Source organism: Aulonocara sp. 'chitande type north' Nkhata Bay, linkage group LG20, assembly GCF_057382095.1.
Source record: "Aulonocara sp. 'chitande type north' Nkhata Bay isolate Kocher_YH1m ecotype deep benthic linkage group LG20, A_spYH_male_GT1.1, whole genome shotgun sequence".
NCBI classification, from domain to species: domain Eukaryota; kingdom Metazoa; phylum Chordata; class Actinopteri; order Cichliformes; family Cichlidae; genus Aulonocara; species Aulonocara sp. 'chitande type north' Nkhata Bay.
In genome coordinates this window covers 13,420,606-13,448,397 of record NC_141363.1, presented here as the reverse complement: position 1 = coordinate 13,448,397, position 27,792 = coordinate 13,420,606, and the positions used below count along the sequence as shown (strand labels likewise).

The 27,792-nt window shown below is 40.3% G+C and overlaps 1 protein-coding gene across 2 annotated transcripts in view; it reads right to left on the bottom strand.

Annotated features, from left to right (window-relative positions):
* LOC147305288 (plexin-A1-like) overlaps positions 1-27,792 on the bottom strand; it is a 317,652-nt gene that overhangs the window by 19,455 nt on the left and 270,405 nt on the right. The window contains exons 20-26 of one of the 2 annotated variants that reach the window (XM_086277276.1): positions 24,000-24,234; positions 14,464-14,612; positions 9,175-9,272; positions 8,660-8,818; positions 6,714-6,780; positions 1,773-1,919; positions 1,099-1,258 (exon numbers count right to left, since the gene is read on the bottom strand). In XM_086277276.1, coding sequence (XP_086133402.1) covers positions 1,099-1,258; positions 1,773-1,919; positions 6,714-6,780; positions 8,660-8,818; positions 9,175-9,272; positions 14,464-14,612; positions 24,000-24,234 — 1,015 coding nt within the window. The remainder of the gene's footprint in view (positions 1-1,098; positions 1,259-1,772; positions 1,920-6,713; positions 6,781-8,659; positions 8,819-9,174; positions 9,273-14,463; positions 14,613-23,999; positions 24,235-27,792) is intronic. The other variant, XM_086277277.1, reaches the window with a different exon arrangement.

The following is a 27,792-nucleotide window of genomic DNA, read 5'->3' as shown; positions in this document are numbered from 1 at the left end:
ATTGATACTCTGTCGTTTGCCTCATTTCCACAGAGCAGTTTATTCTCTTTAAGCTTATTGGTTTTTCTTACTGAGTGGCTATTTGCAACATTAAAAGTCCAGATAATGATGCCGCATGCTTACTCTGCAGTATCGTGCAGCAAGCAAGCAACGTTAGCAGCAACCCGAGTCACTGAGGGAGGGGCTAAAATGAGAGCAGGGTTCTTTATGGTAAAAGCTCGAGATATTTTAATCTGTTGGATGGATAAACTGCTGTCACACCAAAAATAATAATAATAATAATTAAAGAAACACATTTTAATCAGAGAGCTGCATCAAGTAAGTTAAACTTCTTAGTTGTGAGGTATGCATACAAGAATGTGCGGGCCATACTAACTACTGAGTTAGTCATTTTAAGTTTCGGCAAAATGGACAAGCCTGCTGGATCACTTTTATTTCCATCAAACAATGTGGCATCCTTTCATTCCTAACACATCACTAAGTCCATATTGATACAGATATCAGTTTTTGCCCATTAAGATCTGATCTATGCATGTCTTTTATCCTGTCTTTCTTCTCTTACTCCAACCGTTCACAGCAGATGGCCCTGCCCCGCCCTGAGCATGGTGTTGCTGGAGGTTTCTTCCTGTTAAAAGGGAATTTTTCCTTCCCACAGTCGCCAAAGTGCTTGCTCATACGGGGTTTTTCTCTGTATGTATTATTGTAGGGTCTACCTTACAATATAAAGCGCCTTGAGGTGACTGTTGTTGTGATTTGGGGCTGTATAAATAAAATTGAATTGAATGTATATTTAAATTATACACATATATTACATACATATATATGGGTTTCTAGACTTTTCTAATGCTTTTAAGTCATCAAAAAAGTTTTTCAGATTAACGTCATGGCAATCTGGGCTTAAAGGCATCGCTGAATGTAGTATGTTCATTAAAGCTAAAATGGGACAATGAGCTACAGTGCACTGATCTCACCCGACTACTGGATTTATGCAATTCTTATTGCAGACGTCTAAACAAAATGACTGGAAAAAAACAAATGAATCTGCTTTTATTTGATTTTATCTCATTAAGCCTGCACATACAGTCCTGCATGTCTTACCCAGGTCCATATCAGAAGCCTTTGGCCTTTGCGAATAGGGGCTGCCTTTGTACACGGCATCGAGCAGCTTCTCTTTGACCTGAGTGATAGTGTCGCAGTTGAGACACTTGACTGTCACCTCCGGGGCGTTCTCATTCTCTGGATTTACACAGTGCAGCGTCTGGAAACATTTAAAAAAAAAAGCATAAAAATGGAAGAAAAATGGAAAAGACAAAAGAAATTAGGCTTTATCAGGAATATGTCAAGAACGCTGCAAACAATGAGCACTGGTTAGTTGAATGGTGTAAATGGTTGTTCAGGTTGTCCAGCATCACTCTCGCACCCAGTTTGTTTACAGCAGCTCATTTTCAAACCTGGACACATCCCTCGTCTATTTAGGCAGTTTGAGAACATAATAACTCGGCATTCGCACTTGGGAGCGGACCAAAACAACTGTAGCAGACCCCGCTGATGAGTAGGTTTGCCTGCATGTTTCCAAGCTAGACCTGTTTTGTTAACACTGGGCAGCAAATGGGACGGTCCACGGCCAACTCCCTCCAAATGCACCGCACGCTTTAACAACCCGCATTTCAGCAGCTGACTGTTTAGACTCTCATGTGACTAAAACTTAACAAATCGAATGATTCGGTCCCGAGCAGATAAAACGGGCCTCGAGACACAGCGAGTTTACTGACCAGTGTTTTGTAGTCAATCTGTTGTCTGATGAGCTTGTCCTCACTAAGGGAGTAGCGGGCTTCTCCTGTGATGGCGTCGATGGGTCCCTTCTCCATCTGCTGCTTGATGGCACAGTAAAGCATGAAAAGAGGCTCCCCGGCACACTCCTGGCGAGAGACGAGGCAGAAACAGACGAGTTATCTGGAGATCAAACACAGCGCGATTTTTCTCTTTTATGTCAGAAACAGTCCTAAAGAGGGAAAACCGCCCAATAATTCAAAAATCCCCCCAAAATTTAAAATGAAAATAAACAAAACCCCTAACAGAACTTAATAAACACAGTGATTCAATTTAAATCTGGTTCCTAAGAACGTTTGCTACTCTGAAGACACTGGGAATACTTAAATGTGTAAATTAATAACAGCGATGCAAAATGCTGTGTGTAGTAAGGCGCTCACATAAATGAGTAAATGAGGTAAGTGTGTGTTTTTGCAAGTGTCTGGAGAGCAATTAAAAACAACAAAAACTGGGTAGAATTTACGCTCAGTGGCCACTTCATTAGATACACATTCCCAGTAGTGGGTTGTTGGGGTTTTTTGGCCTACAGAACAGCCTCAATCCTTTGTGGCATACATTCAACATTCCTCAGAGATTTTGGCCCATGCTGACATGACAGCATCACACAGAATACATCCATGGTGGGAAATCTTCTATTCCACCAAATCCCAGACATTTGGGTTGAGTGGACTGATCAGGTGGATCATTCTGGACCTGAGATGGTTGTGTGGCACCAACAACTACGTCAAACTCACTTTTCTTCCTCCTTCTGATGCTCTCTTTGAACTTCAGCAGTTTAGTCTACTGTGTGACTAGCTGATTAAATATTTGTGTTAATGAGCAGTTGAAAAGGTGTACCTAATGAACACTTTTGGAATCGTGACTTATCCATTCATCTTTCAAGAAGAGGGTGACAAAATACATGAATAATTAAAGAGCTTGACGGTGAAAACTTAAAAAAAAAAAAAAACAGGATTCATTTGCTCAAACTGGAGATGGAATATTTCTGTAACTGTGTGCAGAGTAACATCCAAGTTAATGCATCACGGACCGTGCTGACCGGCGACTGACATGGCTGGAAAACTGCATGAAAAAGAATTCTTCACAGTCACGTTTCCCTCTCACTCCCCCCTTTATAGCCTATCTGTCCGTGTGCGTCCGATAAAACGGCACCAAGGATTTTACATTTGGTTTCCCCAGACGTTCAAATTCAGATGCAATTTTCTGTGCCGTGGTGAGCAGTCAGAGGCGATAAATTAGGTGCGGCAGCTGCTTTTCTCCCTCCTTTGTTGTCATACGGTTCTTCCCGTATTTTCTACCTCTGAATAAAGAATGCCTCAAAATGTTTACAGCGTGAAATCAAAAAAGCAACTTTTAGAGTTTCCTCAATTATGCAAAACACACATCATCATCATCATCATCAAAAAAAAAATAACTTTAGTTAAATTAGTTACTAGTGATTGAATTTCTGGCTTTCTTTAACAAATCCTGGCAATTTCTAACACTGTCAATGATCTGTAAACGAACGAGATGAAATTTCAGACCTACCCGGAATGACGTCTCAAGATGTGAAGGACACAGTGGTGTTATGTAAACATCTTTCCTTTTTTTTGTTCCAGAGGGAGGCTGAAAGCAGCGTTACGTAAATCTTTTCAGCCTTCTCTCGGAGCCGAGCTTATGCGACCAGACATAGATGTTATAAATATGTTGCCCACTCTCCGCTCCATCAAAGACACTTGCCAATCAATAGTGTCATTAGTCATCACTTGGGCCCAAGGAAAAACACTTGCGAATGAAGTAGCGGCAGTTTAGAGGAGAGAGAAAGGACACATCACAGCCAATACTCATCCTGACGAGAGTTTAATGATCGACCGCGCAGTGCTCAGGGAGACACTTCAGACTGTGTGCGCGTGTGCGTCTGCTAGAGATGCATGAGGTCCAGCTGAGAGCAGGGGAAAGTACTAATTTATCCATCTCACCTTCAAGCACACTTAACAACTCGCTTTTTCTTTCTAGCGCGTGCATTCCTCCCTTGCGTCCTTTTTTCCTTCTTTTCCACCATAATAAAAATCCTCAGTTCTTTATTCTTACACCATCTTCCTTCTTTACTTTTTCATCTATTTCCCTCATATATATTCACACATTACATTGCAAAGTCCAATGTAAAAAATAAAAGGAATAGGAGGTTTGTCTTCAATACAGTGGCTAAAATGGCCATCGCCGTTCCACCTAATTGTGTTTTTTTGTGGCCACATATGTAGTACACCAAAGGTGGAGGCGAAGAGAACCTGTAGGTGTTTTAATCAGCGTCTGCACCTTCAAACTCAAGAAATGAAGGATCGTACCTATGTTTTATCATCTGAGAGGCGTCCCTTTCACCAAAGAAGCGAAAGAGACAACGGGACCTGCATCTGGATAAAATGCCACACATCAAGCTTCTTAAACTGAAGTCAGAGCATTAATACATGGAAATACGAATAAACATCCTTAGTTATTCCCAGTACTGTCACAATTATTTACTGTCAGCAGATTAAACATGTGACCCTCCCTTCTCCAAACAGTTGCCAACTAGCCAGCTAAAACAACAACAGTTGCTTATGTTGATTGAGTGTCAAAGTCCACCAATGCTAGATCTATCCCACTAACAGCCACTAACAGCAGCAAAAACAGCAGCGCTTATCAACAGAAAAGTTCAGAATATCCTCAACAACTCGGATCAGCATCGCTGTCATCAGACAGAATTCGTATCAGAGTCCTATTACAAAGTTTTACAGCCTCCTCCAGAAACGAGGACACGTAATAACATCTGACATAAACAGTCGACTAACTGATTGTGTACTTGAACTGGGAGGTACTTGAAATTCAGTTGACGGCAATCTGTGAACTACTGACACCTAGTGGTCATATTTACCACACTGTACCTTTAAAGTCAGAAGCCCGCATCATTCTCTCAGTGTTACAAAAAGGTTTCAACAAGTACGACAGACGACAATCGTGCAAACCAGCGTGGTTCTGCAGTACTTCAATCTAAAAAAATCCACCTCAGCATGAAGGCTGTGACAAAGCAAGCTAGAATATAACCACTCAGTGTGAGCAAAGGGCCATCATGTTCTGCTTGTGCTAGTGTCGCTAACGTTAGCCATGCTTTGCAAACTGATGTGACATGGAGTGTGTGGGATTTTATGCGTGGTTCCACGTTTTGGCGATATTTGGAAGACTTTTTATAGAAGGATGTGATTCATAGCATCAAACCGGTCTTAAATACACACATAATGGTTATTGCTTAACTTAGTTCATTAGCTTGTTCTAAAATTAAACTGTTTTCTGACTGATAAGATAGGTCAGATTTTTTGCGTCTAACTTGGGCAAATTAGGAAACTAAATTATCAGTCAGCAACATCTGTATTCTTTACTCCCAATTTTCTCAGCTTTTTTTTTTTAAACTTTCTTTTACAATTTTCTCCTCATTTTATTCACTTGCACTTCAAAAAATTGCTCCTGCTTCCTGTCATCCTTATTTTTCATTGCTTTCCCCTTTCTCTGCCCTCTTTTCACATCTTTGCCCTGCCTTTCTCTTTAACTCCTTGCTCCTTTCTCTTCACCTCTCTATTTTCCTAACTCCTAATTGTCACCCGCAACCTCCATTCATCTCCCCTCTCTCCGCCACCTCCGATGCCCATCTCTGACCTCTCCCTCCCCTCTTCTCTCCGTCATTCCATTGCTGCACGCTTTAAGAAGCTCGTTAGCATCTGGGCCAATTAGGTGGGCAGCTGCTAACGAGACAGAGCGAGCATACATTACAGCATTACGCTTCGGCTTTCTGCCTCCGTTGCTCGGCCGCTGCATGCTTGTCTATGAAATTTGCCTTTACTCTGCACGCTGCCTTCATTAGGGCTGCCTAATTGTATCCTGACATTTACATTTTAGGGGTATGATGACGGCTCTGGCTGTACAGGGAGAGGAAGAGGCTCACATTCCTACATTGCACTGAATGCTGTGTATTTATTAGTTTCCAGATTTAGAGATTTTATAGAAATAAAAATAATATTAATAATGATGACAATGAAAGCAGTTTAGGTAATTACGGTTGTTTGTTTTGGTAGAATTTAAGGACTTATTCCTGTAATATTCCAGTTATTGATTAATCACAATGAGATTAATGCGCAATTTAACACAGTCTTCTACACAGTCCACCCTCTCTTTCCCAAAATTACTCAACTTTCTTTTCTGCTGTGACTCCAATAATTATCACATTGCACTCTTAATATGATTAGGATTATACTGGCATATGAGGACAGCTCCAAGTCTTTCCGTATGTAATTAAAGTGTGGAAAGGAGAAGGGGAAACCCAATGAGAAGGACGAGAGAAGCATTAAAGAAAAAAAGAAAATCGCCTCACTCGGCTGTGCAATAGCGAGAGTAGGGGATGACGGACGGGAGAAGATAAAGGGAAAGGGCGACGCGCGAGGACAACGCGACCGACGTCCCGCCCCCTGGTGAGGCGAACGACCTCAAGGCAGAAAGGAGACTGACAGTGGAGCAATGACAACAAGAAACGAGGCAGATGAAAGGGAGATCAGAGGAAGAGAAGATGTGAGCTAAAAGAACAACAGAAAAGATCAGTGGAGAGGATGTGTCAGCTACACGAGTAAAATTACGTGAGGGGAGAAGATCTGTGGGCTTACCTAAAGAAAAAAAAGTCATTAAAAACAGAGAAGAAAAGGGTGCTGCTTAGAGGCTTTGATGATTTACTCTTATGTGTTCTGCACTGCTGAGGGAAGAAAACATGAAGGCCAAACAAGAAAAGCTTTTAAATAAAAACACACTGAGGTAAATGGAATAAAGAATTAATACAAGTCGGGAGCGTTAAATTAAGACTATTAATGCGAGTGATCGTTCCTTACCTTTAGGAACTTATACAAGAGGAATGTGAACCAGTTGGTCAGCATCTTCTCAGCGACAGACTCGGTTCTGATGCAAACAGAGAAAAGAAGGCAGAAACATGATGCTTGAAAAGAGACGTTTAAAGGAAACAACAACAGACCAACAGAGCTCTGATATCTCTGATAAAAGAAAAGATTCTCAGCCCTCATAAACATGAAGCAATTCTTTTATTAAAGGTTTATTTATTCAAATAAGTAATCGTTAAAGAAAAATATACTCAGTGTAAATGAATGTCAATCAAGTTCATTTCACCAGAGTCCATTAAAGTTGACGTGTTACATTATTACATTGTGACAAAATCACATGGAAATTTTTCAAATCTGTACTGCAACTTAAGAAAACAGCAGCAAACAGAAACACGCTGCAAAAGGATGTGAAACACAACGGAAGTTAAATAAAACACAATGAAAAAAACATTTTATAAAACACGACAGAAGTGTTTTGGGGACACAAAAATGTGACGGAACAGCTGCAGAAGTGACAGAAAGCAAAAGGATCGCAGAGAGACACACTTCAAAGAGGAGGAGGATTCATCTCGTCGTGACGGCGATAAAAAGGTTGTTCGCATTATATAATATTGATACAGTATCGTAGATCCTATAAGCCTTTAAGATGCTTTCTGTTAGCTTTTCACTTCCGCAGCTGGTCCGTCACATTATTGTCTTCCGAAAAACTTCCATTTGTTTCTTTTGTGGCATTTTTTCTGTTTCCCTTGTGTTTTTGTGCTTTGGCAGCATTTTTGTATTTGCTGTACATTTGAACTCTCTGCAGAAAGAATGACATCATATGGTACTCATTACAAAAACAGTATTTAAGTCTGGTTGGAGTGAAGGAGCTGCTCTTGATTTCCAAAGAATTATCCGAAAAAACTGACATGGACATGAGGATTTTTGTGATAAGTCTTTCCTAAAACCGTTTTAACAAAATAAAAGTATATCCCCGTAGACAATAGAGTGCTTATCAAATTGATTAGAGCATCTGTCACGGAAACAAGAAAACACAAATATTTGAGAAATTTGCGAAAAACTCGTTTAAAATTGAAAACTACTCAATTCACATCTTTGTACCCAAATTTGAGCCGACACACTGAAACTTCTCTGAGAATCAAGCATAAAGTTTAACCGCTGAAACTGATTTTCTGTTTAAGAATGCAAGTAAATATCTGTCATTTAGCATCTTAATCAAAAATGAATCATGCGTTTTTGTAAAACAGCCCATGAACATTCGTGGATCGCAGTAGTTCTATTTCAGAATGAAAAATATCACCATTTTGATAAAGAACTTGCACATACATCTGGTACACCCAGAGAACTGCCGCTCACTGAATATTTTCTTGCTTTTGGACTGTTCTCTGCAAACCCGAGAGATGCTTGTGTTGGAAAGTCCCAGCAAATCAGCAGTTTCTCAAACTCACAATCACCTTTCCTCCACATTCTGATGCTCACTTTGAACTTCTGCAGGTCGTCTCGCCCATGTCTACATGCCTAAGCGCTCTGAGCTGATCCATGTGATCAGATATTTGTGAGAATTACATGTCAGCATTAATAAAGTGGTGTGTGAGTGTATAAAGCTAGCTAACCATGACTGGTTAAAAACTACGATTTCCTGCAGGTTAAGACGTTAACCTGTGATATTCTGCTGATTTCCAGCTTTCAGAAGGTGGACTGTCAAAACTGAACACTTAATATTAGCATAACTGTCCGTTATGCTAATATTGCTTTTCTGGAAGATGATGATGATTTTAATGAGCAAAGTGAGCAGAAATATAGATCCGGTCCATTTGCAGTCAAAGTTTGATATAAAGTAATACTTGAAATGAAAAAGTAAAATTAGACAAAAGACAACAGAAACATTAAAGAGATATCCCTTTTTAAATAATATGTTTATGCTGGCTTTACTTCCTCACCTCCTTAGCAGCAGTTTGGGATGGTTTTTGCTCTCCAGGTTTCTGTCTATCAGGTCGGATAACAGCTGTTTCAGGACCCCGGTGGCATACTCCATCTCCCCCTGCAGGGCCGTCATGATCAGAGACGCCACATTGCCTCGATCCCGCATCGAAAATGACCTACAAATACATTCAATGTTTTAAAAAAGGATCCTTTACAAGTGATTGACCTTGTTTTTGTTTGGCCCCATCTGAATTGTTCCTGGAAATACGTACGCGCCGTTAACCTCATAGCAATTCATTTAAATATTAATGCACATTTTATCTTAATTAAACTCTGTTTAGTCATAAAACATTTGGCTAAGTGCCTTACAGTAACTGTAGAGCTCCTAAAATGTGTTACTGCTTTCATAAACATACCTTTGCTTTTCTTTTCTTTTTTTCTTGATGCATTCATGTTTGTAAAAGCACACGTTCCCACCATATTACTAAAAATGAAGAACACTTATGAAATATACGAGTAAATAATGACAAACCTCTGGGCCTCCAGGGTTCGTATGAACGTCAGCAGGAAGTGCTTCTTTGTCAGCAGCTGGCCGAACAGGGTGAGCGCCTTCTCAACATTGGCAGGGACCTGGAGATGTTGGGTGTTGTAGACAGGGTTAAAGGGCTGCTTCATGAGAGGTCACTTCAAATAATGAGGTCAGAGGTATGTGAAAGTAATAGCGGTGAGGCAAAGGCTCAGGCTTCAGGCTGCTCTGATTCCAAGACTTTTTAAAATTAGTAGGTCTGTATGATATCAGTGAATATTCCTTATATGGTCCCAGGAACATAGCGCTGGCTGTGAGCACAGAAGCTCCCCGAACCTACTATTTAAGTCTTGTGTTGATCACAAAGCAGCTGGCTTAAAAGGGAAGGGGTGCTGAAACAGCTTGTTTCAGACAGTGAATGTACTCAGGGGCTATTTTTGAATTGTGAAACACTGAAAGCTGCTCTAGTAGTCCAAAAAGGAAAACATACAATCACCAATAAGCATAATAGGACTCCTCAAGCTTTGGATTCCTTAAACAATATCACAAAAGATTGCGATACGCACAGTACAAGTAATGAATCTATGACTCACTCTGGGCAAAGAGAGATTCCGAACACGTCTGCAAGCAGACATATGATGAGCTCAGACTGGCTTGTTAAACAGCGAGGTAAGACTGATTGGCTACTCTCCTCTCCTGCTGTGCTGCCGTGCGGCGTGTTCCACTTCAGATGATTTCAGCGGACAATTTTGACACGATTGTCTTCTTGACATCGGGGTCTGGGGTGTGTGCGCGTGGCTCAAAGCATCCTCCAGTTGAATATGGATAAGACGAGAATTTGAATTTACGGTCCTGAGCTTTAGCCATCTCACACGTTATCTCTGTCTGCGATGTTAGCGGTTAAACTCTACTTGTTTGGTATAATCACACCTGCTAGTGGGGTGAATGTGTTATACTACTTAAACGCCCTTAACTGAATCTTTTAATAACCCGCTGTCACATGGGGAACTCTGGCTTTTTATCAGTTTAAGGAACTTTCTTAGAATGTCGAAAGTCTAATCAGACCAGCCTGAACCAGCCGAGCATGAGAGGGAGTCCTCTGTCAAACAGAGCGGGAGGGAAAAGATGGAGAGGAGTAGAAGGAAGGATGAAGCATTAGGGCATAGCAGCATTGCGTATGTGTGTGTGTGTGTGTCAGGGTTGGGTACAGAGGTGCACCCTGCTTGTTCCACTGGCTGGCACCTGTCACTACTTATCAACAACACGCGAAACCCCCTGAAGATGCCTTTCTGACGCTCACTCGCTCCATCTTCCTCATCGCTTTAATTCTCTCTCTCGCACTTATTTTTGACTGTTTCATATCATTGGTGTCTCTCTCTCTCTCTCTCTCTCTCACTCTCTCTCTTGTTTTAATTTCTCCCTCTCTCCTTGGTTTTGTGTGTCATCCTTGCACACACACACACACACACACATCACATCTACCACTCCCCCTCTCTCTCCTACTTTCTGTCGTCATCCTTTTGTACCACTGTAACATCTATTCTTTCTCTCCTCCGACATGCAATAATAAAGTGTCTGGGCCTCTCTGTAAAGTGCTAAATGAGATTCTCGGCCTCCAGGGTGGATGGTGAGTGCAATGTGTGCGCATGTGTGTGCGTGTTGGAAAAAAGAGGGAGTGTGAGCGAGATAGAATGAGATTAGACAGATGGAGTTGCATGTACATACTACGCAGGCAGGGTCTTCACCAATTTTTCCAAGATAGATTTAAGGTTTGTAGATTCACAAATCTGCAAGACTGTGTGTGTATGCTTGGATGTGTGTGTGTAGGTGTGTCACGTGGCTGTCAAGCTTAGGGTGAGAGCAGTCACGCAGTGCAATAAAGCTAGGAGCATTGGTTTACCCAAGTCATTGGATTACAGCGGCAACCCCTGGGGGCAATACAGACGGTTACGGAAGGAAGTCTAGACATAACAATAAAATACGTAAGCACCTTTTACCTCTGTGCCTGCCTGACACCCAAAGTTAAAGGTGTACTCACACTTTTGGGATTTTGGATTATGGAAAACAGAGTTTAAACATGTTCTGTTTGTGATGTAATCCTAAAACAATGTAGAGTAAATCTAACTGTGATGAGCATACGTACACATACAAATCACATTAGGACAGCTGCTTTCAGAGAGACTGTCGGCAGGGGAAAGTTAAGTTCTTAATTTTATACAAATATAAAATTTTCCATATTCTATTGAGATCCTGGAAGCTATTGTATCCTCACAGCAAAATGTGTCTATATAGGTCCACACCTCTGAGTGTTAAATACAACACTGTTGAGTGTTAAATTAACACTTTTGACAGTGTTATATGTTTAAAAGTAACCTAGTCAGTTTTGAAGATTAACAATGGCTAACACTGAGCAGTGCTAATTTTCTAACACTGGAAAATAACTCAAAATGTTAGAAATATTCCAGTGTTAGAAAACCAGCACTGCTCAGTGTTAGCCATTGTTAATCTTCAAAACTGACTAGGTTACTTTTAAACATATAACACTGTCAAAAGTGTTAATTTTGACCCAGATGAAGGCCCTAGCATGCGAATGGTCAGAAGAAAGCAAAAAAAGTATAATGGAGACAACCTGAGCCAATTCCACTACACCTGGTGCGCGGGGGGAAATGATCAATATGGTCTTTGTGACATTTTTGTTTGGTGGTGTGCCTTGTGATTTTTCTAATGTGAAATATGTGCCGTGGCTCCAAAAGGTTGAGAAACACTGCTATAGAGGTCCATGGGATCACAGCCCTCTGCCTTAATGGTAAATGGTAAATGGCCTGTATTTATATAGCGCTTTACTAGTCCTTAAGGACCCCAAAGCGCTTTACACATTCAGTCATCCACCCATTCACACACTGGTGATGGCAAGCTACATTGTAGCCACAGCCGCCCTGGGGCGCACTGACAGAGGTGAGGCTGCCAGACACTGGCGCCACCGGGCCCTCTGACCACCACCGGTAGGCAACGGGTGAAGTGTCTTGCCCAAGGACACAACAACCGAGACCGTCGGAGCTGGGGCTCGAACCGGCAACCTTCAGATTAAGAGATTACAATGTTGGTAAATGCTTTCCTGATGAGTTTATGGACTAACTTTTGGGACATGTTAAAATTAAAAAAAATATAAAAATGGAGGATTATCCATGGTCTAATGACTTGTGACTGAAAAGTCATTAGTTAATCAGCAAGTCGATTCACAGTCAGACCTGCCTATCTTCAACGGCAGAAATGCTCATCTTGAAGCTTCCTAACGGAACTTCAGAAAACAGCAGATGATGTCACTGTCCATCTTTTATACTGTGGTCTACGGTGAAATGTTGGCGAGAAGCCTCAAGCTGAGCACTTTTGTCATCAAGGTGTATTGCGATGGGAGGAGTGGCTCTCATATAGAAAACAAAGGACTCTACACACTCCTATGGCAGGAACTTGTCAATCAATATGTTCACTATAATTTAGAAATGTGAGAAAGAAAATCACAAGAAAGAATGCAGGTTTTGGCATGGCCTCACTTCCAGATCTGGAGAGTCCATGAGTGAAAAATAGAAACACTGGAATATTAGCCCTTATAGTAGCAAAGTGGGTTTTCAGAAATTGCAATCTGTATAGCGGCTCGGTTCCAATAACTGATTCCATTTTGGATCTGGTTTGCTTCCTTCAAAATACCTGGATTTATTAAGCTCTGATGAAGATAAATCTCTCATCTAACCTCACTGCCAGAGATTATAACAGTTAGCGGCTGTTAATTCCATCATGGGCATAATGAAACACATTGCTGTGTCTTAATAAAATGCTCTGTTAAGCCTAAATTGAACCAAATTTCATATATTCAAATCATATATATACAGACACACACACACACACACATATATATATATATATATATATATATATATATATATATATATATATATATATATATATATATATATAGATAATCAACATCTATGTTAGGCTGCTCTTTCAATACAAATAACACTGGGACAAAAGAAAATGATTTTCAACCTAATTAAATTTCTGACTTGGAACTAATTTAGATTTGTTAAACTGTCTTGTTAAAGAAACACAAAGGGAAAGCAAAGAAGGAAACAAAAGAAAGAAAGTACATTTCCCACTACTACATTCCTGCTGTTCTAGATGCTCTAAGGACTCTGTTCGTTCAGATTTAACATTATCTGTAGTTTGTAAATACAGATTGATAGTCTGTGCTCATAGCCAAAATTGTTGCCTTTCAAAAATAACTCGGGGTGAATCACAGAAAGGAATAAAAAAAGAGATACCAATGGCAGCTATGACACCACCCAGGGGGATTTTATTTCTAACAATATGAATCAACGTTCTGGATTAGAGCGATTAAATTAAGCTGTAAAAGGTCAAACAAATTATTCTTCGACTCCAAAAAGTCAGCGCTCCAATCAAAGCCAATGGAGCGGCACCAGATTCTACATCTTAATGATACTGCTGATTGCAAACTTGGCTCTCTGGTTTTTAGTTTTGGAGGGGAGTAGTTTATGTTGACATACTATTAATTCTCCTTCCCTTGGTCTCAGCGGTAAGACGTCTTTATAAATCAGGTTCACTATTTAAATTTGGCTGTGCTGGCAAGGAGTTTGCATATACTGGTTCATTTAATAACTTTACAGTGATTTATAATGCCAACAACAATCCTAGGAACTGTGAATCTAATTTTCTTTTTGCTTTGTTCCCCTTTGCCTTTCCTGCATCTTTTTTAACATCTCTTACATAACATTCTTTTTCAGTCAATTCAAAGCAATACTTACTGTATAACTCTTTTTATCTACATCAAAAGAATAAGGTGAGTTTCTGTCCCTTGAGATCCGACTAATGATGATACTATGGCTCTTGAAAATTCATTCACATTCATTGAGACAAGCTGAATACATTAAGACGAAGTAGGTAAAATATAGGTTATGTCATTGCTTTAAGGTGTTCAGCATCTGGAGTTCTTGTCACATCTCAGGCTTTTTAAGAGTCCTTCCTTTGATGAAACGTGTCATGGGATAATGCTACATAAGTTTCCAGCAGTAAAGCTAGTGGGACAGTTTTAATACCGATAAACAGAACTTTCAGAATACTTCTATGGCAAACTTTTGTCAAACTAGGTGAACTACTTTAAGTAAAGCAGCAGCTGTATGTATCCATGTTTGGTGTTAGTTTGTTAGTAAAGCCTCTACTGTAGCTGATTATACATTGTTAGTTTGTTTCAGTCTCAAGTTTGGTCGGTGGTGTACTGACCCGTACCTCCATCTCCTTGAGCACAGGATGGTCCTCAATCCCAGGGAAAAGAACTCTCATTGCATAGGTCCGATAGTCTAGGAAGGGAATCCCAGCTCCATCCAGCTCCTGGGTTAGTTCATGGATGTCTGTCTGTAGCTCAGCGAAAGCTATCGATGGAGAAGAGATAATTGGTTATTATCTGTATGACCGAACAGTAGCACTGCCTTGATGTTTCATCATGTGTTAAGTTGCCCAGTTAGCAGAACAACAAATGATCTGTCTCTGTAGCTAGTCTTAATTGATCACTCATACTAACACTTTAGCTGGTGAAATTTACAATAAGATCACTTCATTTCATGGTAACTACCACAATGAGTGAAATAAACCCAAGCTTTTGTAAATATAATTTTGCAATGTAAAAGCAAACATTGTGGAAGTGAAAAGGTTGACTTTTTATCAATCAATAAGCTAGCTTCCTCGATTGAAGGACATAGCATAACCTTTTTACCTATGTTGCTACAGGTTTATTTAAATATCCAGTGGGAGAATGTAAATTAGATTTCACTGTAAGGAGACAAGGGCCCTTTCTCATTTCTCAAGTACGCGAGTCCTTACTCGCATTCTCGGCGAGTCCGGACTTGCTGAGAACGCGAGTATGGACTCGCAATTTGTACAATTGGAACACCAGCGTACTTGACGATGTCACAGGTCCGGAGTTTTTACTGCCGTCCCTTCTTAATTTAAGTGTGATTAATATGTTATGAAGCTTAACTTTAATCTCCGCCAAACCGATTTACCCTATTAATAAAAGTAGTGTACATGTATACCTTAATAAAAATAAGCAGGTGAGAAATTAGAACGCTTTTATTTTTACTTTAGTAGACACTCAAAAGTTACAACAGACAGCTGCTGGGGTTTGGAGGAGAACTGAACAAATATTTAAAATATAATCTGATCATTTTGAAGCAGCCTTCAGAATCTCCACGTATTAACATGCTGTTTTTGTTCCCGGTGAAAATGTTTCCTTCTGAATTGAATTACAACTCAGCCAAACCCATTTACTCAGGAACAAATAAAACACTGAAATAAACCAAAAATTAACATTTCGAAGTTATCTAAGAGACTTATATATCATGTTTAACCTGAGTAGTGAAAGACTGCGGGCGTGTGTGTGTGTGTGTGTGTGTGTGTGTGTGTGTGTGTGTGTGTGTTCGAAACGATGTACCGGGAGTCCGCTACTCTCGCTGGCTCTAGTGATCCTCGACCTCCCTAGCTATGGAGCTGGTGGGTAACAGACGTTTGGAAATATATGATATCTTGATAAATCGAGCAGATATTTGAAGCTTACACAGCTACATTCTCGCTTGAAAATAACTTAAAAGTTTATTTTGTGACAGAGAAAGAGTAATATTTAAAAGGTTTTAGCCGCGCTCCTCTGCCATTGCCGCGTTTGGGTTTTGAACGAAATGCATTCTGGGATATTTAGCTGTACCAAGTACACACAAGTACGTATATTGAGACAGGCCCAAGGATTTCAGACAGCACAAATACATGTTTTGAATGAACAGTGTAAAATTCATAGTCGGAATTTATGCTGCTAACGGAAATTCAGTTTCTTAGCCATTAGCTTAAAATGTACTTTTCAGTGGCTAATTGGTTCTGGCTTGAAACAACTTAGGAGCTAGAGCTGTTCAACAGTAATGCCACCAAGACTATAAGCCTCATACTTTATACTGTACCACCAAATGTGCATATACTATCAATGTTAGCATCCATGATTACATGGATATGTATTGATATATGTGTATGTATTTGAAAGAAAACAATATTTTATTATCACGTTGCTGCTGAAGCACAGCGAGTAGCCATTAGTAAGACTATTGTAAAAGTGAACAATCATAAAATTGATGTTTGTGAGTTATATTCATGAAAACTGTTGTAAAAGTGTATATTTTAACCTATAGCAGGATCTTCTACTAAACTTAACCTGTAGTTTGGTAGCAAGTGAAATATTGGCCCTAGCCAATGGATGAAAGTCCTTTTATCTTTTAATCAAGAACACTAATATCAGGTGATTTTCACCCACGTGTAAGGATAGTGTTACAAAACTCCCATTAGTGTTCTAGGGTAAAAAATCTGACTAACTATACACGTGTAACAGTCTAACTGATAGAGTCATAACAGTGATCAAAAAACACTGAGTGTAAGGATAGTCACACAGATGATTCTGTACTATAGATATCTATATATGGGTCAGATGAGGTGCCTGTCAGAGGCAAAGAAGGGAAAGCATTTCAGAAAGCACAACCACTGCAGAGATTTCAGGTAAAACGTCTCAACCTTAGAAAAAGAGCTAGACATCTGGATTGAGAATTAAAGGTCAGCAATGATTAAAAAAAAACGATGCTTGCAAAGGAAGTAAATGAGGACCAAAATGCAGAATCACAAGAATATACAGACACTAAGTCATGATAAGACACAGACACAATCAGCAATTTAGTTATATTCAATAAAGGGCACGTTATTATGTGTGGGTGAGAAAGCATAAAATAACGGCATGATTCTATGTGTAACTAAGTGCATTCAGGTATACATAGATCTGAAGATAACACTAAACTATATATTTAACTTGCAGACAGGGCTAAAAACCTAGTTAACCAAATCCATTTCTTGGAGTCGTGGTCCTGACAATGTCAGCCTTTACTTATCCAGAAAAAAGGCCCAAAAACAATGAATCTCAAATGGAAATCCTGCTTGGGGAGAGAGAAAAGCAGAAACAGGAGACAGAAAACAAAGTTCCTGGAAAGGAAAGTCAATTAATTGCATGAGTGGATAATTATTAAGAGAGCAACGGATGAGTTTTCATGCATAATTTCCCCCAGCTGTTATTGGACTGTTTGGTCCACAAGAGAAATAGAGAAGAGAGGAAGCAGAGAAGATGAAGGAAAGAAAGGGAAAGACGAAGAAAGATCAGGCAGTAAAGAACTGAGAATGGAAAGCAGACATTGGATTGAGGGTATAAGTAATTGGGAATAAGGGTAAAAGACAAAAAAGGGCAGCACGGGAGACACAGCATGAAAGATAAAGGCAAAGGAGAGAATGACAAGAAGACAGGGAAGGAAAATGGCTTGAAAAATAGTCAAGGAGACACAAATTAGATGTAGGTTTTCTTTCAAGTCCTCACTTCATTTTCCACTCCACTTCTTCTCTCTTCTATCTATTAATCAGGCTCTTATTTACCGGCCAAAGGGTAAATCTGTTTAAAAGCATCTTAGCAGGCAGCCCTAGCAAAAATACGCTTTCAAAAAATATCCTCCTGATCAGCTGATATAAAACAAGACATAACAAAACCTCGAGCGCAGTTCAAAGCAGGGCCATAACCTTTCCTCGGCTGCAGCCATGGCCATGAACGGCTCTTGAACTATGACGGACCCATCAGCCTGTACTGTGCAGTGTGTTTATTTCTTGTGAAATGCTCATCCTTTACACGCTAAAATGTGTGTTATACGACAAGCACAAGTAGCACAAGAGACAAAATGTCAGTGTTGCTAATAGAAATATCCCGACTCTGATTGTTGGATTGGAATTTTTTTGTAAATCAGTATCGAGGATAATTTAGAAACTTTTTTTGTTGGTTTTCACTGATGAAAATTAAAGTGCAGCATTTGTTCAGAGAGGCCACAAAGTCTAGCTCAGCTGTATTCCCACCAGATCATCAAACCTAAATGGCAACCTGCCATCAGCTGATGACTTCCAGAAATCAAATCAGCAAATCTCATCTAGAGCGCTTTTTAAGATTCTTGAGCAATGACCACAGATGCAGCCCATCTGCAACATCCACCCCAGCGCCCCACTTCATCCTCTCTGACCTAATGTCATATACACTCACTGTCCACTTGATTAGGTACACTTGCTGAACTGCTCATTAAAGCAAAGATATAATCAGCTAATCACATGGCAGCAACTTGCATTTGGGAGTGCATTCACGGTCAAGACAGCTTGTTGACCCATGGATCCATGATGATCTGGTATCATTGGTTCAGGATGGTATTAGTGGTGTAAAGGTGCTGGGGATGGTTTCTGCTGCTGCTGACCATGTCCATCTCCTTATGAGCACAGTGTACCCATTGTTTGATGATTGCTTCCAAGAGGATAACACATTTTTTTTCAAAGCCCAAATTATCTCAAGATGATTTCTTGAACATGGTAATAAGTTCAGTGTACCCAAATGGTTTGCACACTCCAGCAGACCTCAATTTAACAGAGCATCTTTGGGATTATGTGGAAATTTGCATTATGGATGTGTAGCCAATAAATCGGCTACATAAATGCATGATGCTTTCATGTCAGTATGGACCAAAATCTCTGCAGAATGATCTAGCATCTTGCTGAATAAAGAATTGAAGCTATTCTGAGAAAAGGAAAAAGGGGTATCTGACCTGGCCAGTGAGTACATCTTGTTTTTGATGCCTCCTGTCCTCTGTGCTGAGTCTACCTGCTGCTCTCTCTGGTTTATGTTTTCCACATATGCACATTTGGAAGGTTGAGAAGGTCCGTAAACAGAGCCATGCTGCCAAATCTAAATTAATGCAGGCAGAAATATTAATCTCCTTTTGACTTTAGTGGTCCCGACTGAACTAACTTAACCACAGGTAAAATTCTGACAACCTAAAATATAGCTTTTTGATTTGTGCTGTTTTATTATAATTATTATTATTATTAAATGTGTTGTGAGATTTTGTGACTGCAGGGTATGGTGTTCAAATAATCTGATATTTTATATCTATATAAAAAATGTAGCTCAGTTCCAATTTTCTGCTCTGTTGCATCTAAAAGTGTATTTTTTTCTGCAAGAAGACAATGTTTACTGCAGCTGACAATAAATGAGGGCTTTATGCCAAAGAGAGTATTCAGGATGTTTCACTTGATATAATGTGATGAGAAAAATGGAGAGAATATTTTTGTTTACCAACATCACACTAATATTTCAATATATTATGATCTCTATCTACAACACGAAAGGCAGCTGTAGTGTCGTCCAAATAGAGCTATCCATTGGAGCCAAAACACGCCTACTCCATTATGCAAAACTTAAAAAAGAAGGACTGATGGTAATGGAGCACTTCGCTGTCCGACTAGTAGCTTACTTGTGGTTCCTAGGGTATTTAAAAGTAGAATGGGAGGCAGAGCCTTCAGCTTTCAGGCCCCTCTTCTGTGGAACCAGCTTCCAGTTTGGATTTCAGAAACAAACACTCTGTAATTATAATTACAGTAATTATTGTAATCCGTTATTATCAGGTTGTCCTAAAAACTCCCTTCAGAAATGCTCAAAATGCTGTTGCAAGATTACTGACAGGGACTAGACAGACACAGCATATTTCTCCCATCTTAGCTTCTTTTCATATGGTCCCTGTTAGAATAAATTTAACCCCCTCCTCATATAAGATGTCTTAAATAATCAGGCCCCATTTTATCTTATAGTAACACTCATAGCAGTCGTATCACTCAAGCAGAGCACTTTGCTCTCAGACTTACTTGTGGTTTCTAGCGTATTTAAAAGTAGAATGGGAGGTTCAGCCTTCAGCTTTCAGGCCCCTCTTCTGTGGACCAACTCCCAGTTTGACTTCAAGAGACAAACACCCTCTCTACTTTTAACATTAGGCTTAAAACGTTCCTTTTTGATAAAGCTTTCAGTTAGGACTGTCTGTCTATGTCTTTCCTGGGAAAATGCTCATGTGTTTCTGATAAGTAAACACACACACACAGAAACACACACAAAAGATCCCAGTCAACACAAAGTCTGGGAAGTGAAGTGTAAAAATGCCACAGCATTGAGTGTGCTCAAAGGAGCATGTAAACAATGCCTTACCATGAATTGGTTTGAAAGTTCATTTGCATTTTCTTGCCTATATACTTTATACGGGACTCTTTAACAGGTCTTTTAACCCATAGAAGTGATGCTTCCCGGTCAGCAGTTGGGTTTGTAATGTGTGTATGCATGATGGCTAATACAGTATAGCTGTGTACAGTGTGATATCCACCTCTTACAGATGACTGATCCAAAACGTCCTGTCCCCCCCTAAAGACTGTTAGAACCCTGCCTCACACATACACACTTCCTTTTGCAATCACAGGGATAGCCGACCGCCCACTTCATCTGCTCCTCCGCCCATGTGCGCTGTCTTGCCTCTATAGGCCAGCTGGGAGTGCAGCAGGCGGGGCGGGGTGCTTTCAGGGTGGGTGGGAACGAGGCCATGCTTCACTTCCTAGGAAAACCAAGCGCTGTTGACTTCCCGTTGACTTCAACGCTCGCCTGTCGGCCTACTGTTGTAAATAGCGGAACTTTCTCCAGTCGTGTTTCGTGAAAAACACAAATGACAACATCTTAAACTGAGGCGACGCGACAAGGAAGAAACACGTACCTGGAAATGTCACCGCAGTCAGGATTGCGCGTGCAACGATCGGCCTGAGAATGTTGCACTTTGAAAAACAACACTCGTGTAGTTTTGTTTGACAGCTGCTCCCTGGCAGGTGTTGCGACTTTGTGTCATGACCGCAGTGTAATCGTATCATTACTCTGTAGCGTGGCTGCGTGTGCCCGTGTTATTATATTGAGTGTAAACACCTGGATTGTCCACACATCAGTCATCCACACTCTGCTGCTGACTCTCGCTCTTTTAACCCAGTTTCTTTGTGTCGGTTTCTCACTCACAATATTTTCTCACTCCTCTGCAAATAATCCCCTTGTTAGCTTGACCTCAGATAGGCCTCTCACACTATCTACTTTCCAGCCGTGTGTGTGCTCTCCGTCTTTCTGACAGTCTTGCTGTTGAGTTGTGTTTTCACTCGGAGGTACGGACAGATGACTGACACGTTAGACTGTGCTCTCCACCACCATCATTATCAAAACAGGTGTCCATTCCTGCCGAGAAGCACTGGAGCTGTGCTGTGAGGCTTGTGGTGGAACAACGTCTTGCTGAGATGCTTTACAGTGGTTTCCCTATAATTGACAGGCATCTGTGTGCTGTTTACAGTTTCACCTTTGAGTATCAGTAGAGCCGAACACCTCGTGCTATCCATACAGCACGATTTGCTTCTGCTTAATTGTTCTGTAAAATACTGAACATTGCATCATCATTTTCTGTTGCCCTTCTGTGCTTCCTATTGGCATATTTCATCTCTCCCAGAACACCGTCATACCACCAAATATAAATGACTATAGATAAAATAACAGTCTTGCTTTGACCCTGGCAGAAATATCCTTTAACACTGCTCAGCATGCACATTTCCTATTATTAAACTTCAAAGCCATTTTCAGGAAGCGTTGTTGTATACTCACTCAGCTCAGCAGACTCCCACACTGTGATCGATGTCATTGCCAGTTGCTGACCTTTGAAACAAGTTTACTCAGGCAGTGAGCAGGTGCAAAAAGATTAAGAAAGTCTAAAGTGCTTTGAGTGGCAAATGTGTAATTTATCTAGTCTGTGACGACCATCTACTTTAACCAGATGAACGGGTTATTATATACTTGGAAGAAATATGGAGACAAAAAATCTAAATCATTCCTCTCTCGCCTCCCATTGATTTAGTTTCTTTTTGTGACAGTGTTTAGGGGTTTACATAATTTAATTCAAGCTTCATCAAAAAGAAACGTTTTAAGCCTAATCTTAAAAGTAGAGAGGGTGTCACTCTCCTTCAAATTCAGGCTCAAAGCTGAAACTCTGCCTCCCATTCTACTTTTAAATATTGTAGGACCCATAAGTAAGCCAGTGATCTGAGAGCAAAGTGCTCTATTGGGGCGATATGGTAATACGAGGTCAATAAGATAAGATGGGGCCTGATTATTCAAGACCTTGTATATGAGGAGCAGGATTGTAAATTCAGTTCTGGATTTAACAGGGAGCCAATGAAGAGAAGCCAACATGGGAGAAATATGCTCTCTCTTTCTAGTCCCCATCTGTACTCTCGCTGCAGCATTTTGATTCAACTGAAGGCTTTTCAGGGAGTATTTAAGATAGCCTGATAATAATGAATTACAACATTCCAGCCTAGAAGTGATAAATAAAGAATTTTCAATAATTCTTATCATTTATAGCTTTACTCTGAGACAGGGTGTTTCTAGTCAGTGGCGGTCCTAGCCTGTTTTATGAATGAAATGCGCTCTATTTGGAAGCAGCCGACCCCCCTCCCCTTTCGACAGGTTGCGTGTGAGACTTTAAATCATCAAACTGTAAATTATAAATTTAAATTGTTATTGATCTCTTTACCCCTGGTCCTAAAGTGTACATTTATTTTCTTACTCTTCTTATATTTATTGTTTGTTTACTTGTCTACTTGTCGGGGCAGCATGAGTACGAGCAATTTATTTATTTTTTGCCGATGTCCGTGATGCCGCCCCGGGCAACCGCCCGTGTCGCCTGTATCAAAAACCGCTACTGTTTCTAGTTTTAGAGATATTGTGCAAATGTGATAATTTTCTGCAGTAATAATTCTCTGCAAATACAAATAATCAAACTGCAGCTTCACCTCCAGCGAGTCTCACAGCTTGAAGATTAACTTCAATAATATCTTTTTAGACTGCCCACAATAGTCCTTGTTCTACGCTTCAGTCAAAGGGAGTTTGGAGTTCTCCATCTGCTCCAGGATATGGGAAGAATACTGCTTCAGCTCAGTATTCAGCTCTAGATCCAGAGCAACAAAGGGACTAGCATAGCTAGCTGCAACCAAGGTGCTGAAATTAGAGTATGTGACACCGTGGAATGAACTCTTCTCTGGGTAAGTAGGTGAATAAAATCCTCCACAACAGCAATCTGACCAGCAATCCAACCAGTAGGGGAGACACAAGAGAGTCTAAGTTAAGAGCTAAGAAAGCAGGGAGCATTGATTGACCATAGATGTCATCTTCCTCACATATTGATAATAACAAGTAAGTAGCTAAAATAAACCAATAAATATACTTGTGACAGCTGCTAATACCACTGGACAGTTCACCCAAATGCAGTTTGGGAAACACTGTACATGCTAATACACAAGCAGGAAATTAGCTTTAAGTAGTAGTACTAGTAACATATAAAACATTAACCAGTATACTTTGCCTGTTTTATGATCACTGTATAGTTTCCAGGCAACCAACGGAGAAACCAGCGAGCCATGGTAGTCACGCAAGAAAATTAAACCCCCATTAAACATCTCATCTGTGTACTACAGCTTCGAGCTACTGAACAAACAAGGTAGGAAATGTTCGTTTGTGAAGTTTAGAGAGCATGTAGGCAGGTTTCATTAGATACACTTTAGATAAATGCAAGCTGTATATAACTAAAATATCATACTACTCATTTATCATTCTGAAAATGATGAAACACATTGAGTTACCGTAATAAAATTTGATTTCTATTCAAATTGGAGTTTAAAAACCTTTTTAACTGTAGTGGATTATTTTATATTTTATCCTATTTCTGCTGAAAGATCCCCATCTTTTTTCTTTTTTTTTTGGTCTTGTTACTTTCCAATAGTGCAAGGGTAAAAGCTGGATCCACACTGCTTCTACAGCCTACCTTCTTTACACTCCAGGGCCACTCTGGACTCCAGATTGTCCATTTGAAGCTGTAGACGTTTCAGGGTGCGGTCAGCGTCCCTCGACTTCCTCTTATAGGCTATCAGCACGGCAATGATGACCAGCAGCAGCAAGCCGCCACCCCCTCCGATGCCGATGATGGCGGGAAGCGTTAGCAGGCTGTCAGAGTAGATGTGAAGCGTCCCGGGAGAGTACTCAAACCCACCCGCACGGATCTGAACACACACAAGTGATAAGTGGTCAGAGAAAGAAACAGAAATCATCACCATGCCCCCAACTCCCTCCCACACATTGATGCTTGTTCACAAGAGAGCTGCTCGGTAAAACCTGTGTTCTTCTGGCGGCCACCAAATAGCTGCACTGTTGGAGGCGAGTGTTTAGCGCATTGCTCAAAGGTAGAGCCAAGGCAGTTGTTAAGAGCTGAGAAATTCCTACTTACTTGCTTTCCCCTACACAGTCTGGGGATTTGCACGTAGCACCTCAGCGCAGAGAGCGAGAAAGAGAGAAAACAACCGGCGGTCATTTCTGCAGCAGCAGATGGCTTGAGAATAGACGAGGTGGTCTGAAGAGATCAAAAGTTGCTGGTCTGATGAAAGAGAAGCTGCTTGACCCAATTTCTTCAACAACGATCATTAAAGTTTGATCCGTTCTGTACTCGGACTAAACAGTCAGATCTCTGATAGGCTTTTACTGTGGAGGCTTACATCACCATCGCTGCTCTGAACATTTCGTGTAGGAAAGGTTTTCGATTCTTGCCTTTAGGGGAGAAGATTCAGAGGGCTTTGATAATGAAGATCTCTCAAGTTAGCTCGCTCCTTTGCTTTAATGCGGCGTTATCCGCAGACTCGATGTTTGGGTTAGATATTTTGTTGTTTATGTCCTCGTTTATCACCATCAACTTTAATAAGCTGATAGGGGTTAGAGCACATATACACCGAGACTTTTAAAGCAGCGCGGTAGAGGTCGATGCAGACAGTGTCAAAGTCACACACATCCACTCATAAAACAACCGTAACACACTTCCAGGGCCCACACACTTATATACTGCATGCGTACGCGCACACACAGTATAAGTAATCAAACAAAGTAATCACCAGCATTTAAATCCCTCCCCAAGGAACCATGGTAATTATGGGAAGTCAAACATTTCTTTTTCTTTTATGACTAACTACATTTACATAAGCACAGTGTGTCTCATTGGAAAAAAAAAATACATATACACACACAGGACTGGAATCCATCAAATCAAGCAATCCACCAGGGGGGTTGATAACTGATTCAAATGAGGTGCGATTATGCACTTTGAAGTTCTTGTAAGTGCACTTTCATGTTAACATTATCAAAGTGTGATTAAAAAAAATAAAATAGAGAAGCTGTTGTATCAATAGCAGCATAGTCAATACCCACAAATTAAATGTGCAGTAGTAAAGACAATTAGACTGGCTTTGTGTAAGATTATGCGGCCCAATTAGTTGTGTGGACACGATCGGTTTGCAAAGGAGACTGAGCTAAATTAACTTAAGCAGGAGTCGGGATTAGTTACCTGGGAGAGAGAGGAGTTTAAACATATTTAAAAATGCTGAATTAATTTTTTTGATAATAACAATGTGCTCCACAGTGTGACAGGAGTTAGTCAAAGTAATGAACACACAGACAATTAATAGTGCATATGTGCATTTATTCCCCTTTTGGTTCAATGGAGCATTTATTGTCTTGTTTCCAATTCTCTTTAACATTTTGATTCCTGCAGCTCTCATAACTGCTTTCCTGCACGATGGGGATTCATTTTTCTGTGGCCAAGTTCTAATGTACCTGCCCAGCACCAAACAGCAGACAGCTAAATTGGCAACCAGCTGGTGGACACAGCAAACTCGCACTATGGAGAGTGTGAATGTAATTTTTATTGCGCAATAGCAATGTTTTCACATGTCGCTACTAGCCATTAGCGGTCAATTACCATGGCTGTGAGATTAAAATAAATAAATAAATAAACTTTAGCATTTAATGGTTGGAAATTATCACCTGTAAAGACAGGTATGACTATACAGCACCTAAGGCTAACAATAAGGCCCTATTTTCTTAGCAGCTGTATGCAAGTCGATTAGGTAGCAATGGGGCGATTTTGCTTTTTGTGTATTTTAAGTCAGCAGTTTAAAGTTGTGTTCCACATAATCAAAAGTGATAACGCTAGAGCTTAAAACACTGCATTTATGGGTCAGTAGCACTAGAGTAAACAAACCTCCTTGTGGCTAGTCAGTGAACATCTGCAAGTAGTCGCAGCGACCAAGTGTTGATCCCGAAACTGAGCATGCAACACTCTCAACTGCAATCTGACCGCAATCACTCTTAGACCAATTGGTGAAGGTATGCAAATATTTGTCGTCTCAATAAACACAGATTGCCAACATGTGAGGTTCTGGCTGGAATCTGAACATAAGCAGTTAATGAGAATTTCTCTTTAATGTCTATTTCTGTGTATGTAGACAGCAAAAGGTGTGCAATTTTCATCGATTTATCACAGTTAATTGCTATATTATTAACTTGAGCCCAGCCAAGGGCGAGTAATCATACTTACTAAAACTGAGCAAAACTAATAGTTTACTTGGGTACTTGGACAAAATGAAGTCAACATAATGTTATGGGTAAAAGCTGTAATTCTACAGTTATTTGAAATTGGAAGTTGGAATTTTTGTGTTGCCGCTCAATATTTTCAACTGGAACGCCCCCTCACATTAGGATTTGAACTCTCAATGTTGGACTCAACCCCGACTTCACAGATGGGATTTTTAACTACCCCGGAGTTAGACTGTCAGAGCAGCAGTTGTAACCGTAACTTCACAACACGGTAGTGCAAGTAAACTGTAGCAAAACTGTAAAAGCTGTAATCCATACAGCCAATGCTGTGTGTTTGTGATTAGCTATAGGAGCAGGGTTCTGCCTTGCTCTTGAGCAAAAACAAAGCCTGTTTTCCTTTCTTTTCTAATTTCACAACTCTGCATGGAGTTTGCATGTTCTCCCTGTGTTTACGTGGGTTCTGTCCAGCTACTCTGGATTCCTTTCACAGTCCAAAGACATGTAGTTAGTGGGGATAGGTTAGTTGGTGTCTGTTTCTATGTGTTAGCCCTGCATCCGATTGCCAGCTTCCCAAGTATGACAAGTCCAAACGTCAGCTGTGAAGAAGGCCTCTAACCACAATAACAAATTCCCATAACTCTTTGAAACTGTTATTTTATGCAGCGACTTAACATAAAACTGAATCCTCCAGGACACTTAATTTAAATATTAATGACTCTTCACATGTTTATTTTGGGAAAACGGCATTGAATGCCAGTATTCTGTGCGTGTGTCACCACTTCAAGGACTTTTTAGAATCTATGACAGCTAATCTGAAATATGTGCTCATATATTTTACATCATGCTTTGAATCCAAAACACATGAAAAATACATAAGAAACGGCTGCTCTGTTACCCTTCCAATCGTCAGCTGGTGTTATCTAATCTGAGGTCATTTGTATGTATAAAAGAATGAACCAGGAGGGAGCGTATCCTCAGACGACACAAATGTGGCATCAGTTTAAGCAATATTAAGGTGGTGACACATTTGCGAGGCATTTGTCTATTTTTATTCTCCTGTCAGACTGAAGGACTGGGGGAGGAACTTAGAAAGCTGAAGGCCAAAACAACAAACAAGTTTCTTCGAAAACTCAAGGGAGGCACACAGCTGCCAACACACAGATGAGCATCTGAGGGGACACACAAAGACACACTGACGA